General features: G+C 41.3%; 6 protein-coding genes across 9 annotated transcripts; 5 read left to right on the plus strand and 1 right to left on the minus strand.

Moving 5' to 3' along the window:
• The first annotated feature begins 53 nt into the window (after positions 1-53).
• Positions 54-2,195, plus strand: RpS27A (ribosomal protein S27A). The gene is made up of 3 exons (XM_017170393.2): positions 54-144; positions 1,474-1,815; positions 1,984-2,195. Exons 2-3 carry the CDS (start codon positions 1,495-1,497, stop codon positions 2,131-2,133), a joined length of 471 nt encoding a protein of 156 aa, XP_017025882.1. The 5' UTR covers positions 54-144; positions 1,474-1,494; the 3' UTR covers positions 2,134-2,195.
• Ip259 (NSA2 ribosome biogenesis factor-like IP259) lies at positions 76-1,382 on the plus strand. Of its 2 annotated transcripts, none has more exons than XM_017170391.3 (2): positions 76-144; positions 506-1,382. In XM_017170391.3, exon 2 carries the CDS (start codon positions 535-537, stop codon positions 1,312-1,314), a length of 780 nt encoding a protein of 259 aa, XP_017025880.1. In that variant the 5' UTR covers positions 76-144; positions 506-534; the 3' UTR covers positions 1,315-1,382. The 2 variants fall into 2 exon arrangements, with proteins under 2 accessions (XP_017025880.1, XP_017025881.1); XM_017170392.3 differs by lacking the exon at positions 76-144 and adding an exon at positions 239-384.
• A 142-nt stretch (positions 2,196-2,337) lies between the features above and the next one.
• On the minus strand, positions 2,338-5,362 carry LOC108077157 (prolyl endopeptidase). Of its 2 annotated transcripts, XM_017170389.3 has the most exons (9): positions 5,086-5,362; positions 4,378-5,000; positions 4,172-4,314; positions 3,954-4,113; positions 3,781-3,900; positions 3,632-3,712; positions 3,173-3,564; positions 2,844-3,116; positions 2,338-2,789 (listed from the first exon to the last, which is right to left on the minus strand). In XM_017170389.3, exons 1-9 carry the CDS (start codon positions 5,189-5,191, stop codon positions 2,390-2,392), a joined length of 2,298 nt encoding a protein of 765 aa, XP_017025878.1. In that variant the 5' UTR covers positions 5,192-5,362; the 3' UTR covers positions 2,338-2,389. The 2 variants fall into 2 exon arrangements, with proteins under 2 accessions (XP_017025878.1, XP_017025879.1); XM_017170390.3 differs by lacking the exon at positions 5,086-5,362 and having other exon boundaries at positions 4,378-5,016.
• Positions 5,363-5,606: 244 nt separating this feature from the next.
• On the plus strand, positions 5,607-10,588 carry Klp31E (kinesin-like protein 31E). 2 transcript variants are annotated; one of them, XM_017170572.3, is made up of 12 exons: positions 5,607-5,760; positions 6,224-6,288; positions 6,356-6,494; positions 6,557-6,990; positions 7,050-7,623; positions 7,683-8,010; positions 8,078-8,209; positions 8,273-8,464; positions 8,524-8,726; positions 8,873-9,846; positions 10,102-10,183; positions 10,247-10,588. In XM_017170572.3, the coding sequence occupies exons 2-12, from the start codon at positions 6,233-6,235 to the stop codon at positions 10,268-10,270; spliced, it is 3,138 nt and encodes a 1,045-aa protein (XP_017026061.1). In that variant the 5' UTR covers positions 5,607-5,760; positions 6,224-6,232; the 3' UTR covers positions 10,271-10,588. The 2 variants fall into 2 exon arrangements, with proteins under 2 accessions (XP_017026061.1, XP_017026062.1); XM_017170573.3 differs by having other exon boundaries at positions 10,250-10,587.
• A 246-nt stretch (positions 10,589-10,834) lies between these two features.
• Positions 10,835-12,907, plus strand: RfC3 (replication factor C subunit RfC3). Its single transcript, XM_017169969.3, has 6 exons — positions 10,835-10,968; positions 11,028-11,092; positions 11,149-11,599; positions 11,657-11,871; positions 11,930-12,007; positions 12,070-12,907. The coding sequence occupies exons 1-6, from the start codon at positions 10,931-10,933 to the stop codon at positions 12,219-12,221; spliced, it is 999 nt and encodes a 332-aa protein (XP_017025458.1). The 5' UTR covers positions 10,835-10,930; the 3' UTR covers positions 12,222-12,907.
• Positions 12,874-14,595, plus strand: Wdfy2 (WD repeat and FYVE domain containing 2). The gene is made up of 6 exons (XM_017170430.3): positions 12,874-13,031; positions 13,089-13,436; positions 13,509-13,621; positions 13,679-13,805; positions 13,859-14,055; positions 14,123-14,595. Exons 1-6 carry the CDS (start codon positions 12,874-12,876, stop codon positions 14,401-14,403), a joined length of 1,224 nt encoding a protein of 407 aa, XP_017025919.1. The 3' UTR covers positions 14,404-14,595.
• Positions 14,596-14,599: the final 4 nt, after the last annotated feature.

Consider the following 14,599-nt stretch of genomic DNA (forward strand, 5'->3'; position numbering starts at 1 on the left):
TTGTTTCATTCCGCACGTTTCTAAATGGGTACTAATTCACCAACACGTTCAACTCCAAATGCAACCCTGCTCGATAATTTTTCGACTTCCTGTCACGCTGTATGTCGGGTTCTTTCTTTCCTTTGATTCTGTTGCCGAAGTAAGGTAAGTTTTTGGGGTTGCTTAATTTTAAGTGTTGCTTTAGTGAAATAATATACGCGAATACAAGCCTAAAGTTGTCTTTATACTTGTAAATCGTTACGAGTGCTATATATGGCTCATTTTTATTGCAATACGAACATAATCGCATCGCACATGTCGCAGTGGCAAGCAATTGCCATTGCCTAAAAATTCGTGTTGAAGAAAAAAAGAAAAATACTGTGAAATTTAAATTTATACATTAAGGTAAGTGAAGTGCCGCGCAAATAGTTCTCTGTGGCTAGCTCATGAAGGCTTGAAAACAACACAGGGAACATATTTCGCCATTTGGAATTGTATATGAAATTAATGTGTTCATGTATTTCAGAACTGGTCTTCAGAACTAAATAACTAATCATGCCGCAGAATGAGTATATGGAGCGGCATCGCAAGCTGTATGGCCGGCGACTGGATTATGAAGAGCGTAAGCGCAAGAAGGAAGCGCGTCTGCCCAAGGACAGAGCACGCAAGGCTCGCAAGTTGCGCGGTATCAAGGCCAAGCTCTTTAACAAGGAGCGACGCAACGAAAAGATTCAGATCAAGAAGAAGATCCAAGCGCACGAGGAGAAGAAGGTGAAGAAGCAGGAGGAGAAGGTGGAGGATGGAGCCCTGCCGCATTACCTGCTCGACCGTGGCATCCAATCCAGCGCCAAGGTCCTCTCCAATATGATCAAGCAGAAGAGGAAGGAGAAGGCCGGAAAATGGGACGTTCCCATTCCCAAAGTTCGCGCTCAATCGGATGCTGAAGTCTTTAAGGTGCTGAAGACTGGCAAGACAAAGCGGAAGGCATGGAAGCGCATGGTCACCAAAGTAACCTTCGTGGGAGAGAACTTTACCCGCAAGCCGCCCAAGTTTGAGCGCTTCATCCGCCCCATGGGTCTGCGCATGAAGAAGGCCCATGTGACGCATCCGGAACTGAAGGCCACCTTCAATCTGCCAATCATTGGTGTGAAGAAGAATCCCAGCTCTCCCATGTTTACATCGCTGGGAGTGATCACTAAGGGCACAGTTATCGAGGTCAACATCTCCGAGCTTGGATTGGTGACTCAAACGGGAAAAGTGGTCTGGGGCAAGTATGCTCAGGTCACGAATAACCCAGAAAATGATGGCGTTATCAATGCAGTGTTGCTTGTATAAACCGTCAATATTCCTGCTCCCTACTTTAAGATGCTTGGTTTAATAAACAAATACAAAATATTAACTAACTCATTGTTTTATTGGCTTGTTTGTACTGGGCTGACTCTTAACTCTCTTTTTACACCATTTATACCTTAATATTCCTTCTTTTTCTTGCAGTTTTGGTGACTGGAACACAAGATGCAGATCTTCGTGAAGACCCTCACGGGCAAGACCATCACTCTTGAGGTCGAACCGTCGGACACTATCGAAAATGTCAAAGCCAAGATTCAGGACAAAGAAGGAATTCCTCCAGATCAGCAGCGTCTGATCTTTGCTGGCAAGCAGCTGGAAGATGGCCGCACCCTCTCTGACTATAACATTCAGAAGGAGTCTACCTTGCACTTGGTGCTCCGCCTTCGTGGTGGCGCCAAGAAGCGCAAGAAGAAGAACTACTCCACCCCCAAGAAGATCAAGCACAAGAGGAAGAAGGTCAAGCTAGCTGTCCTGAAATACTACAAGGTACACACACACCACGAATCCGTCATCTGATCTGTTCTTGGAATTCTTGAGTCTTGGTCTTGCGCTCTTTGACTTGAGATTTGGATATTTCAGAGTGACTTAACCAGAGCCCAATAATTTACTATTTTTGCGTATGTTTTCACAATCTTATGCTTTGTATCCTCACAGGTTGACGAGAACGGCAAGATCCACCGTCTGCGTCGCGAGTGCCCCGGTGAGAACTGCGGCGCTGGCGTCTTCATGGCTGCCCACGAAGATCGTCATTACTGCGGCAAGTGCAACTTGACCTTTGTGTTCAGCAAGCCAGAGGAAAAGTAAATTTGTACGTTTCCAGTAAAACCAATAAAGCTGGTAATTGAATAAATTATTCAATAACAGAATTTCCATGTTTTTTTAATGTTTTAAAAGTATATAATGGGGTTTCTATTCAAATTTAAATGAAACTTTGGAGATAATTATTTTCATTGAATATTTTTATTGTGAAAATAGAATTTTGAAATACATTGGGTAAAAGCAAATGTGTTACTTGACCTGCAGGAAATGCATTTAATGATTTGATTGGTTGATTAACGACTTAAACGTTGACTGCATCAACGTTCAGGCTCTTGGACAAGAATGTCAAAATATCGGTGGCCTCCTCAATCCTCTTGGACGTGGGCTTGCCGGCGCCATGGCCCGCCTTCTGATAAACCCGGAGCAGAACGGGATTCTTTTGGAACTCCGAGTCGCGAACAGCTTCCTGGAGAGCAGCAATAAACTTGAGGGAATGCAAGGGACTGACGCGATCGTCGTGGTCAGCCGTAAGAATCAGGGTGGATGGGTATTCCTTATCAGCCCCCTTTGGCGTGTGTACATTATGCAGCGGCGAGAACTTGTAGAGATTCTCAAAGTGTTCCTTCTCCGACGGGTTACCGTAGTCCGAGCACCAAGCATGTCCAATAGTAAACTTGTGGAACCGCAACATGTCCATCACTCTGTTTTAAATAATAATTATTTATATATCAAAGGTGTAACCTATATAGACTCACCCGACTTGGGCAACAGCAGCTCCAAACAAATCAGGCCGCTGATTGATGCAGGAGCCCACGAGTAGTCCACCATTGGAGCCACCTTGAATGGCCAGGCGATCCTTGGTGGTGTACTTGTTGGCAATCAAATACTCGCCCGCCGTTTGGAAGTCATCGAAGACGTTCTGCTTATTGAGGAGGCGACCCCCATTGTGCCACTTTTCGCCATATTCGCCGCCGCCGCGCAGGTTGGGATAGGCGAGAACGCCATCAAAAGTGTCTATGAACATCAGGCTACAAGTAAATCAATTATAAATTAAAGAATTAACAAAAGATTGGCGCAACTCAACCCCGAGAGTCCAAAGGATGGCAGCATGCTGATGTTGAAACCTCCGTAGCCATAAAGTAGACATGGTCGCGGTTCGATTGTATCGCGTTTTTTGCGAATAATGAACATGGGCACCTTGGTGCCGTCCTTGCTGCTGTAAAAGATCTGTTCCACGGCATAGTCCTCCCGCCGGAAGCCCTCCAGATTGAGCTTTATTTCGCGGAACAGCGTCGGTGGCTGGTCAGGTGTCTTGAAGTCATAACGATAAATGGAGCCGGGATTCAAAAACGACGAAAAGTTGTAGAATATCTCAGAATATCGCTTCTCGCCGGATGTTCCCACAATAGTGCCAATATCCAAATCAAAAACGCGCACCAGACTGCCATCAGTTAGGGAATTGACTTGCAGAACGCTCTACAAAATGAGGAAATAATAGTTAATAACGTAATACAGAAAGGAAAGGTTACGCCTAACTAATTACCTTGACATCCCTAATGTAACAAACGAGTAACTTGTCGCCGTCCACGCACTTGACCCAGTCTAACACATCCGATTTATGCTCCTATTGGAAATAGAATCATAAATAATATAATAAAAAGGGGAAAGTCAAATTGTTAATGAAAAACTCACGGCTATTAGCGTTTCCCACTTGTCTTCTTGGTGATTCTCAAAGTCTATAACAATAACACGGTAATTTGGTGCATTTTTATTGGTACGGAAGTACACCTTGGAGCCTTCGTTGGTGATATACTGAAAACCGAGTGTTAAAAGCTTATAAACATGTTGCAATTAAACCCACTTACATCATAGTCCGCCTCGAATTTTTCAACAATTTTTGTAACACTCAGCTTCGAGTTGATTTCCTCGTCCGGCTTGAGGTTAGCGTAGAAAACAATGTTGTCTCGGCAATCTTTAACAATGGCCAAAATCAAATACTTTCCACAATCAGACACAGTAGATTGTCTGCAAAAATATGTAATATGAATAATAGTTCGTATTATGTGTTACTTACGAGACTTACATGCGCCATGAGGGCTCTTCGGGGAACTCCACCACAAGCGTATCCTTATCCTGACTCTCGCCAATGCGATGATAGTACAACTTTTGATTTTCGTTTTGCTTCGTCTCGGATCCATCAGTTTTGCCATCTTGATCGGGATATCTCTACACAAAAACAAATAAAACACAATTTAATAACGTTTTTGTCAGAGTTAAGGGTCACCTTACGCCATAGAAAAATCCCTTATTGTCTTTGGTCCACGAAATCTCGGAGAACTTGACCTTCTCCAGGACCTCGCCCAAGTCTTTGCCCGTCTCCGCATCTCGGATAAAAATCTTTATCCAATCAGAGCCACTCTCGCTGAGTCCATACGCCATGTACTTTCCATCGTCGGAGAACTCTTTTTGACTCAAGGCCACAGTACCATCGTCGGACAGGGTGTTCGGATCGAGAAACACTTTGCTTTCGCCGTCCAGCGATTTCTGCTGATACAAGACACTCTGATTTTGGAGGCCGGTGTTCTTGTAATAGTAATAATAGTCGCCATATCGCATGGGGGAGCCATATTTCGGGTAGTTCCACAGCTTGGTGAGCTTTGCATTGATTTTCTTCCACTGTTCACCACTTTCCAGGAACGGCTGGCTTATGTTGTTCTGGGCGTTGACAAACGCCTCCGTTTCCGCCGAGTCCGGATCCTCAAGCCAGCGATAGACGTCTTTGATTTCGGTGCCGTGGAAGTCCTCCGAAACTGTCTCATCTTTTCGTGCAACGGGATACTTAATCAGCTTCGTGGGTAAAGCCGCAAGTTTGTGGTCATCGGTGGTGCTTGACATGGCTCTAATACGGTTATCTTTGCATATGTATGAATTTCTCTTTTAATATATGTATGTGGAGCACATTCAGCCGGCCGGCACCTATAATTTTTAATTACTTACAGTTAAAAGGCAAATTTCGGTGAAGATGATGTCGGGGCAGTGCTTTTGGTACAATTATTTGGCAAAATCGGCGAACCAGCAATGGGCCTTGAAAAATGGTATGCATTTGCAAAATTATCAATGCAAAACGAAATCTTAATTTCGACTATCTCGATAAACAGCAAGGGTGTTCTTCTTTTAAGCAATTCTCACTGTAAAGCATTTTTATCGAACTGGGTCACAATAAATATTTAATGATTTTGGCACTGTAAGCTCTATACAAATTTTTCTGAAATAAATTTGAATTAGTAACAATGAACATTTAACTCTAAGGTTGTTCGATCCAGAAAAATTAGTCATTAAAATGTAAATTTTTCTTATTTCCTATTTCGAAAATATTTTTTGTCTTGATATTAAAAACCTAATATGCTTCACAATGTATATAAAAACTTAAAAATATAATAACAATCAATTTATGTATTAAAAAATAAATAAATAAATATGTAAAAATAACCTTCATGAATACCCTTAATCTGTTAAAACTGTAATCGAAGGTGACAACTGTTGATCACAGTTATCGAAATGAAACAACAACTAAAACAAAATTATTGGTGAACCAATGAATTAAATTGGAAAAAAACACTGTTTTTATTTGTTTTTAATTTTTAAGAAGCGAGGAGACACGTTATTTGTTTGGTATGTAGCACTACAACTATTTTTCTTTCATCATTTCTACCTCGAAATGGGCCATTTTCAGTATTTAATTTCCATATGTATTTTTCCCCTTGATACATATGTACGTTTGCATACATAAACAAACATTGTGTAGAAAAGGCATGTAAGATGTATTTACAATAAGTATATGTAACTTAACTGACTGGCATTTTCAGCTAATTGCATTGATACTATTTGTAATATAATTAAATGAAACACCTGCTTATGTCATTTGTATGTGATGTATGTATGTTTCTGTGGGTGTATGTGTATCCTATTTGTTTTGCTGAGACGCTTTAAAAACTAGTTTTTCTTTCCGCAAAGAAGCTTATCTCATATTTTATTTATAATATGTTTATAACATAAAATAATTTAAGGCTGTATTTTGTCTTTTGTTAATGCATTTTAATTCCTACAAGTTTCCGTTTTACGTATTTATTAATAGATTAGCACCATGAATTCGGAAGAAGACCGTGTAAACTCGGACAGCGCAGTACGAGTTGCCGTAAGGTGAGCCAAAAACATTAAAATATATCTTAGAACGGTCTCAGCTAATCAATTTACTTAAATATTTCAGAATCCGACCTCAAATACCAAGGGAGGTAATCGATATGTGCCGGATTTGTACGACAGTAACGATTGGGGAGCCCCAGATATTCCTAGGATCAGACAAAGCCTTTACCTTTGACTATGTGTTTGATAGCAACTCCAATCAGGTTGGAATACTAATTTCCATCTCTCTCTTGAGTCATATTATAATATCAATCTCCAAAAATAGTGTGATATATATGCAGAGTGCGTGGAGCGATTGGTGGAGAGCACACTACACGGCTATAATGCAACAGTGCTGGCCTATGGACAAACGGGTTCGGGAAAAACCTATACCATGGGAACTGGATTTGACCTCGAGTCGGAACTACCCGAAGCGTCCGTTTCACTCGGCATTATTCCACGCGCTGTCCGTCACATCTTCAGTGGCATCGAAAGGCTAGAATCGTCGTGCAGTTCGGAACTAACGGGAGAAGCTGGTAGCAGTCCGCCGCACTTCAGTCTGGCGGTTCAATATATCGAGCTGTACAATGAGGATGTATTCGATCTACTGGATCCATTTAATAAGAATTCCAACTTTAAGATACACGAGGATGCCACCGGGCAGATAACTATCTCGGGAGCGTCGATCAAACCCATTTCACAGCCACAAGATGCCTTAAAGTAAGTTTTTTTTAAAGACATTTTATAAAAATGATTATTATTTTTTGTAACGATTACAGATATCTCCAGCAAGGAGCTTTGGCCCGCACCACGGCCTCTACAAAGATGAATGATCAGTCGTCGCGTTCCCATGCCCTGTTTACGATCTTTGTGCGTAGACAGCGTGTGCTTTCCTCAGTCATAAATCCGGCGGAGGATAACGATTTGGAAACTCTCACCTCAAAGTTCCATTTCGTTGATCTTGCGGGCTCCGAGCGACTCAAGAGGACCCAGGCCACGGGCGACAGGGCACGGGAGGGCATATCCATCAACTGTGGTCTGCTGGCCCTGGGCAATTGTATTTCCGCTCTAGGGGACAAGTCCAAGCGAGCCTTGCACGTGCCATATCGAGACTCGAAGCTGACACGCCTGCTGCAAGACTCTTTGGGCGGAAATAGTAAGACTCTGATGATAGCTTGTGTTTCGCCCAGTGATCGTGACTTTATGGAGACATTAAACACCTTAAAGTATGCCAACCGAGCGCGAAATATTAAGAACAAGGTTAAAATCAATCAGGATCAGAGTTCCCGAACTATTTCCCAGCTGCGCAGAGAAATCGCCACGCTGCAGATGGAGTTATTGGAATATAAGCAGGCAAGCCTTGTCCTACACTGCTATTAATTCTTCAAATTAAACAAGTACATTAATTACAGGGCAAACTTGTATTGGATTGCGAGGGAAACACAACTATATCGGATACATTCAATGAGAATACCATGCTCCTCTCGGATAACAAGCGCCTGCAGCAGCGGCTGAAGGCAATGCAGGAAACCATCAATCGTTTGACGGAACGCAATGCCCGATTGCAGCTGGAAATCGATTCCAAAAAGTGGTCCAGTAATGATAATTCCGATGTGGAAACCACGGAACTGATGGGAAAATATGTGTTGGAAATTGAGCAGCTTCAGGCTAGACTAATGGAGTCTGAGGAAATGCAACGTCAAATGGTGCCCAGAAGCCTCAAGCCGCCTGTTTTTGATGGTTTGTATCAACTAAAAGATCTCAAATAATATCTGAATTTATTTGTTGCATATTCCAAAATCTACAGGAGATATCATAAGCAAAGCCAAACGGGGCTTGGAACGGGAAAGAGAGCTCTTGATGTCGCGTTCCTTGCCAGGAAATCAACAACAAAACATCGGATTGGATGAAGCGGAAGCTTGTAGTAGCGATTCGGAAGGTAAACATATTGAATTGCCTACCAATTAGCTAATTATTTACCTTAATTAATGCCTATACTCAGATGAGCGAACAGCCAGAGACATGAGGGAGATTGATTATGACATTGAGACCAAATCGAAATTAATCGAACAGTTGGAGCTGAGCGAGGAGAGATTAAAGTGTATGCAATTGCAATACGAAGAACAATTGACGATGCTGAAATACAAAATTGCGAATACGGAAAAGGAACGCGACGAAATGTTGACAAATATGAGTATGTATTTACCATTTCATGGTTTCTTTAAAATATAAATTATATTAACTCTTTTGCAGGTGCCTCTGTTTCAGTCCCATCAAAGGACAGTTTGAAAAGAGTAAAGTTGGATTATGAAGGCCGGATTTCCCAAATGCAATACGAGTTGAAAAGGCTACAGAAGACGCAGCGGGAACACCAGCTGCAACAGAGACAGCTCAAGTCTAACGTAGTGCGGATGAACACGTTACGCAGCGAGGTGGCTGAATTGAAGTTTGCAAAAGTGAGTAAAATAATGTATTTATGTGAGTAAACGAAAAACGCAGAAGAAAATTTGTAGGCTGGGTTAACTCGAGTTATTAGAATTAAATGGAGTTTTCCTTACACATTTACAATTATATTATATAATAATATAATTCATAATTCTAGGTAAAATTAATGAAAAAAATGTCGGCACAAACAAGTCGTCACAAACAGGAAGACAGCCGAAAGACAAAAGAAATCGCTCAATTATTGAAGGAACAGCGTCGCCAGCAAAACGCCTTTACATCGCTGGAAGCCAAGGTCAATGCCAAGGATCAAATTCTGAAGCGAAAAACTGAAGAGGTTATAGCTCTGCGCAAAAGTCAACGTGGTAAGCCCGGACAGAGAGCGCTTAAAGTATTTTCGAAAACTGCCGCCCTTGACGGATTAACGTCTCGTTCGGCGCGCCATCATTGGGAGAATCTGTATCGCGCCATATCGCATGAAGCTCGAAACAGGCAAATGATCATGCAGTGGGAAAGGGAGCTCAATCGTTTAGTCACTGAGCGAGACAATTTTTGTCATGAGCTCAGGTTATTGGAGCTGAGCAAGGGCGGAGCCGATGATGATCTCAACGAAAGGGAGAATTTGAAAATCAACATTTCCTACCTTGAACAGAATATTGAGCATGTGCAGAAGGCTATAATGGAAGTGGAAGACACTAAGGACACTGGCCCGAGTGAGACGAATAAGATTCAGAGTCTGTTGGATACAATAACGACCCTGCCCGAGGCTGTGTACATTTTGGAGAAGCTTGCCGACAATTCCATCGCAATGACGTGCAATTTGGCAATAGCGCAATCTCATTTGCAGGAGCACCAATCGCTCCTGAATGAAGCCCAACAGGAGAGTAGCATCCAACAGCAAATAATACAACATTTCCTAGCTCAGAACAGCAATGTGCATATATCTGAGATATTCGACTCGTTAAGTCTCAAAAGCAGTAATCTTTTAAATACTGCGAATCCGAGCTCTCAAAAGTCATTAGTTAGTAATGCAACCTACGACATACCGCAAGATGACAAGCTATCAGACTCTTCGAATGTGGAACTGCGCAGGACGTCGAGTAGAAGCCCTTCGCCATTTGGAAACACAGACGCGTAAGATTAAACATAAGTTTAGGATTAAGGATTTTATTTTTAAATAACCAGGAACATTTGTTTTATTTTTTATTTATTATTAAAGAAAGGGCAAATTATCATTTATAAATCATACCTTTACATCTGATCGAATAAGGAGTGTTTTTAACAATATTTAAATTACGCAAATAATTTGATATTTGACTTTGTTCCTTCAGTTATTTTCTTTCACCTGTTTACATTATTTTTTACAAATTTTCTTTCTAATCTTAACAGGTCCGATAAGAGCCCCAAAGTTCGCAGACGTACTGCCAAAAGGCAAGATCTTCTATTTGGTGACACAGAATTTCCAGATCTGGTAAAATCATAAAATTTATTATTATTCTCATTACCATTTTAAGAACACAATGATTTAACTCAGCAGGCTAATAATAAAATGACGTGATGCGAAGATGTCATAGAAGAGAAGCGCGCATGGAATTGAAGTCAAACAAAAATCGAACAAATAATCTTTAAGACGGGCTGCTATTATGAAAGGTAAAAAGACTTGATAAACGGTACTCTTTGTGTAAAGAGTCTGACTTGATTTAATCAAGTATAATCAAAATTAACACTTAATAAAGGATAAAGGATAAACTTCGATCCTCAGAAGTTCATTTGTACATTTATATGAGCCTTCCCAGCCATTAATAAAAATAGGAAATTTGTACAATAATATCATTAATAAATTATTATAATGTGCCTATTTGTAAATAAACAGAATAATAAAAATAACGTATTTTTAATAATCAATTAAATCAATTGGTTTTCTTAAAAGGAATTAATATTATGTGTAAACAAACGGACCAATACAAATAGGGTGTTTTTTTAATTATTAATTAAATCGAAAATTTAAATTAGAATTAATTTTCATACTTCCCAAAAACACAAACGAACTGTGAATCTGGTATATTTAAAATGCATTTAGTTGAGGCTCTATATTTTACGTGATTGTGCCGCTATCTTGGCATTAATCGATTTATCGCTTTTGACCGGCATTTCTGGACCACTTGGCTTGCGTTTATGAATACTTTGCAAATTATTTTATATTCATAAACTGTAAGCAATGAGCGAAACAAATGGATCCGCTGTGCGCATGCCTTGGTAAATTCATAAACCTATGGTTTATACATTATTTAACAAAAATGCTTTCCTTTCTCAAGGGTGGAGAAATATCGTCCCAGTGGCTTAGAAGACCTAATATCGCATGAGGAAATCATATCAACAAGTATGTTTGCCTTACAAATAAGAGCACATTAATTAATTACTATGTTAATATTGCAGTTACTCGTTTTATTAGCCGCAAGCAGCTGCCGCATTTGCTTTTCTATGGACCTCCTGGCACGGGAAAGACGAGCACCATCTTGGCGTGCGCTCGTCAGCTCTACACACCGCAGCAGTTCAAATCGATGGTCCTGGAGCTCAATGCCTCGGATGACAGAGGAATTGGCATTGTTCGCGGCCAAATCCTGAACTTTGCCTCCACTCGCACCATTTTCTGTGACACCTATAAGCTGATCATTTTGGACGAGGCCGATGCGATGACCAACGATGCCCAGAATGCGTTGCGTCGCATCATCGAGAAGTATACGGAGAACGTACGCTTCTGCGTTATTTGCAATTATTTGAGCAAAATTATACCGGCCCTGCAGTCGCGTTGCACACGTTTCCGCTTCGCCCCGCTCTCTCCGGAGCAGATGATGCCGCGACTTGAAAAGATCATTGAGACGGAAGCGTGAGTTCTATCGGAATTCAATGTTTTATCCTTATATTGTACCCGAATTCCTTTTAGTATTCAAGTAACTGAGGATGGAAAGCGGGCCTTGCTTACTCTGGCCAAGGGCGACATGCGAAAGGTTCTAAATGTTTTACAGAGCACTACGATGGCATTTGACAAGGTTACCGAGGACAATGTCTACATGTGCGTGGGCTATCCGTCTAAGCAGGATGTCGAACGGATTTTAAAGGCCTTGCTTGCTGGAGCCAGCCTTGAGCAATCTTATCAAGGTACAAGAAGGAGGTAGTTTTCAATTAATTATGTTTTTAATATTGTATTTATGTGCAGCAATCGAAGATGCTAAGCACACTAGAGGACTTGCATTAGAAGATGTAATTACAGAGTTGCATTTAATTGTTATGAGGCGTAAGTAGTGTCGAAAATAATAATTACACAATTAATACAAATACATATATTACTTTTCACAGTTGAGCTGCCCATGTCAACAATGAACACTCTTATAATCAAGCTGGCCCAAATCGAGGAACGCCTGGCGAAAGGATGCACAGAATCGGTCCAAACAGCAGCATTATTGGCCGCTTTTACCATTTGTCGGGATATGGTGGCCATGGAGAAGTAAGGGTAACCATCCTAATATTATAAAATATTATTAAGTATCGTTAATGTTAAGAATTGTTAAAAGAAATCCGGTTGATTAGGATGGGCGAGAAGAAAAAGAAATATAATTTTATTCCCAATGCATACAACATTTATTTATTTATCTAAGCAATGATTAGCTATTAGTATACACTTTTATAAACAAATAATTAAGTTTCCTGTTTTTTCTGGTTTTTAAATGAAGGTTTGCAAGTACATTAAAAAATACTATAATTTTTTACTAAATAACAGTTGTATAATTAAAAAACAATTTTATTAATTACGTAGCTAGTCTACTTTAATTAAATAACATTTTTGTTTAAGCTTTTAAAGTTTAGCATTTCAAAATAATTTCAACAACTGCCTTTGGCTATCCCATTCCATCGTTCCGTAACAAACAGGAGCTTCGTGGCGCCGCTATCTTAGCTAGCTTTAGAAATAACAGCGAATATGTATTTGTGTTAAACAAAATATCGCAGTATCGTTAATTGATTGTGAATCACTGATACTGCTTCACATCGGCCCAGGAATTAAACAATTGTTGTTTTTTTATTGTTACTTCAAAACACTTTGAGTACACTTAGTTGGGCGCAGCAGGCTATAGGTCCCACCCAAAAAAAAAAAAATAAAAAACAATGGCTGCCGAAATAAAACCAGCTCAGCGGACCAGCGATCGCTTCAACACATCCAAAAAGCCCGAATTGCTGAGTAAGCTGGAGGGCAGTAGCGACGATGTGAACGCCGCTATCCTAATACCCGGCGAAAACGGCGTAATAAGTGTTTCCGATGACAAGTGCGTATTATCTGCATTCTCTCTTTTTCACAATGCATAAACATAATTATTATATAGAACTGTGCGCGTTTGGTTAAAACGCGACTCTGGCCAGTACTGGCCTAGCATTTGCCAGTATATGCCCTCCGGCTGCACTGCTATCGAGTATGTGCCGGAGTCGCGTCACCTGTATATTGGGCAGGAGAATGGCACAGTGACCCAGTATACGCTCTCTGAAGACTGCAATCGTCTGTCGTTCTTGCGCGACTACTTGTCCCATCAGGCCCGAGTCGTGGCCGTGGTCTTCTCCAGAACCCACAAGTGGATATTATCGGCGGGCAAAGATAAGCAGTTCGCCTACCATTGTACTGAAACCGGAAAACGGGTGGGCGGATACAACTTTGAGACAGCATGCACATCGCTCCAGTAAGTTAGATAAAGCGACAGTTGGTGTGGCTAAAGCATCCTCTAATAATTTAATTCCCATCTGCATTTCAGGTTCGATGCCCTAGCCAAATATGCCTTTATTGGCGATCATGCGGGTCAAATAACTATGCTGCGTTGTGAGGTCCAAGGAGTACAGCTGATTACCACTTTTAAGGGACACACAGGTACGCCTAGAATCAAGAATAATAATATTTAAATAATAATCATATTGTATATTTCAGCGGAAATCCGCTGCTTGCGATGGGTTGAAGGCCCTCAGTTGCTGTTTAGCGGTGCTTGCGATCAGTCTGTCATTGTTTGGGATGTTGGCGGCAAGCGAGGCACCATTTACGAGCTGCAGGGACATAGGTAGATTCATTTTCCAATGCTATTTGCAATTTCTAATGTCTCTACTTACTCAGCAACAAGGTCTCTGCTCTGGCGTACGCCAATCAAACCCAACAGCTAATAAGCTGCGGCGAGGATTCAGTTGTTGTCTTTTGGGAAATGAACGCCATGCGAAAAGAAGTTCCTGAGTGGGTGGAGTCCAACAACTGTCAGCTGTGTTCCAGGCCATTCTTCTGGAACTTCCGTTCCATGATGGACCAGAAGCAGCTGGGTAAGTGCAGACGATCCTCCTCCGGCGCTTCCCCAGTACATATGTACAACATTTGTATCATTTACAGGAATCCGGCAGCATCATTGTCGCCATTGCGGCAAAGCCGTCTGCGACAACTGTTCGACCAATCGTATTAACATACCCATCATGGGCTTTGAGTTCGACGTTCGTTGCTGTGATCCGTGCTACAAACAACTGCAGACCGTCGAGCGCCCCTCGCTGGCATCGTTTAACGACGCCAAACACTCCATTGTCTACATGGACCTCGACGAGGACCGCAAGCGCCTGCTGACTGTGGGTCAGGACAGGCTCATCAAGATCTGGGATCTGTCCAACATCTGGGCATAATACACGCAATAAATCCAATTCGACGTACCAAAGGTATAATCATCCACGATGCGGAGCAGAGTGTGTGGCTGGAAATGACTAAAAAGTTCTGACCCAGACTAGGTTCTCATGAATACATATACTTAATGTAAAGCAATATCCATTGTGTGTACGTAAATGCTTGCATTAAACACTGAAAGAAATCCATCGAAAGGAA

This window comes from Drosophila kikkawai, chromosome 2L (genome assembly GCF_030179895.1).
Source record: "Drosophila kikkawai strain 14028-0561.14 chromosome 2L, DkikHiC1v2, whole genome shotgun sequence".
Classification (NCBI taxonomy): domain Eukaryota; kingdom Metazoa; phylum Arthropoda; class Insecta; order Diptera; family Drosophilidae; genus Drosophila; species Drosophila kikkawai.

What these genes read in the sequence shown, in the direction of transcription:
- Ip259 (XM_017170391.3), top strand. Translation starts at nt 535, where the DNA reads ATGCCGCAGAATGAGTATATGGAGCGGCATCGCAAGCTGTATGGCCGG.
- RpS27A (XM_017170393.2), top strand. Translation starts at nt 1,495, where the DNA reads ATGCAGATCTTCGTGAAGACCCTCACGGGCAAGACCATCACTCTTGAG. An exon ending in CTGTCCTGAAATACTACAAG is followed by an intron (nt 1,816 to 1,983) that starts GTACACACACAC and finishes GTATCCTCACAG; the next exon opens with GTTGACGAGAACGGCAAGAT.
- LOC108077157 (XM_017170389.3), bottom strand. Translation starts at nt 5,191, where the DNA reads ATGCATACCATTTTTCAAGGCCCATTGCTGGTTCGCCGATTTTGCCAA. An exon ending in CCATCCTTTGGACTCTCGGG is followed by an intron (nt 3,117 to 3,172) that starts GTTGAGTTGCGC and finishes ATTTACTTGTAG; the next exon opens with CCTGATGTTCATAGACACTT. An exon ending in GCTGCTGTTGCCCAAGTCGG is followed by an intron (nt 2,790 to 2,843) that starts GTGAGTCTATAT and finishes TATTTAAAACAG; the next exon opens with AGTGATGGACATGTTGCGGT.
- Klp31E (XM_017170572.3), top strand. Translation starts at nt 6,233, where the DNA reads ATGAATTCGGAAGAAGACCGTGTAAACTCGGACAGCGCAGTACGAGTT. An exon ending in GCAGTACGAGTTGCCGTAAG is followed by an intron (nt 6,289 to 6,355) that starts GTGAGCCAAAAA and finishes TAAATATTTCAG; the next exon opens with AATCCGACCTCAAATACCAA. An exon ending in CCATTTGGAAACACAGACGC is followed by an intron (nt 9,847 to 10,101) that starts GTAAGATTAAAC and finishes TAATCTTAACAG; the next exon opens with GTCCGATAAGAGCCCCAAAG.
- RfC3 (XM_017169969.3), top strand. Translation starts at nt 10,931, where the DNA reads ATGAGCGAAACAAATGGATCCGCTGTGCGCATGCCTTG. An exon ending in TCCGCTGTGCGCATGCCTTG is followed by an intron (nt 10,969 to 11,027) that starts GTAAATTCATAA and finishes TCCTTTCTCAAG; the next exon opens with GGTGGAGAAATATCGTCCCA. An exon ending in GCATTTAATTGTTATGAGGC is followed by an intron (nt 12,008 to 12,069) that starts GTAAGTAGTGTC and finishes TACTTTTCACAG; the next exon opens with TTGAGCTGCCCATGTCAACA.
- Wdfy2 (XM_017170430.3), top strand. Translation starts at nt 12,874, where the DNA reads ATGGCTGCCGAAATAAAACCAGCTCAGCGGACCAGCGATCGCTTCAAC. An exon ending in ATAAGTGTTTCCGATGACAA is followed by an intron (nt 13,032 to 13,088) that starts GTGCGTATTATC and finishes ATTATTATATAG; the next exon opens with AACTGTGCGCGTTTGGTTAA. An exon ending in GATGGACCAGAAGCAGCTGG is followed by an intron (nt 14,056 to 14,122) that starts GTAAGTGCAGAC and finishes TATCATTTACAG; the next exon opens with GAATCCGGCAGCATCATTGT.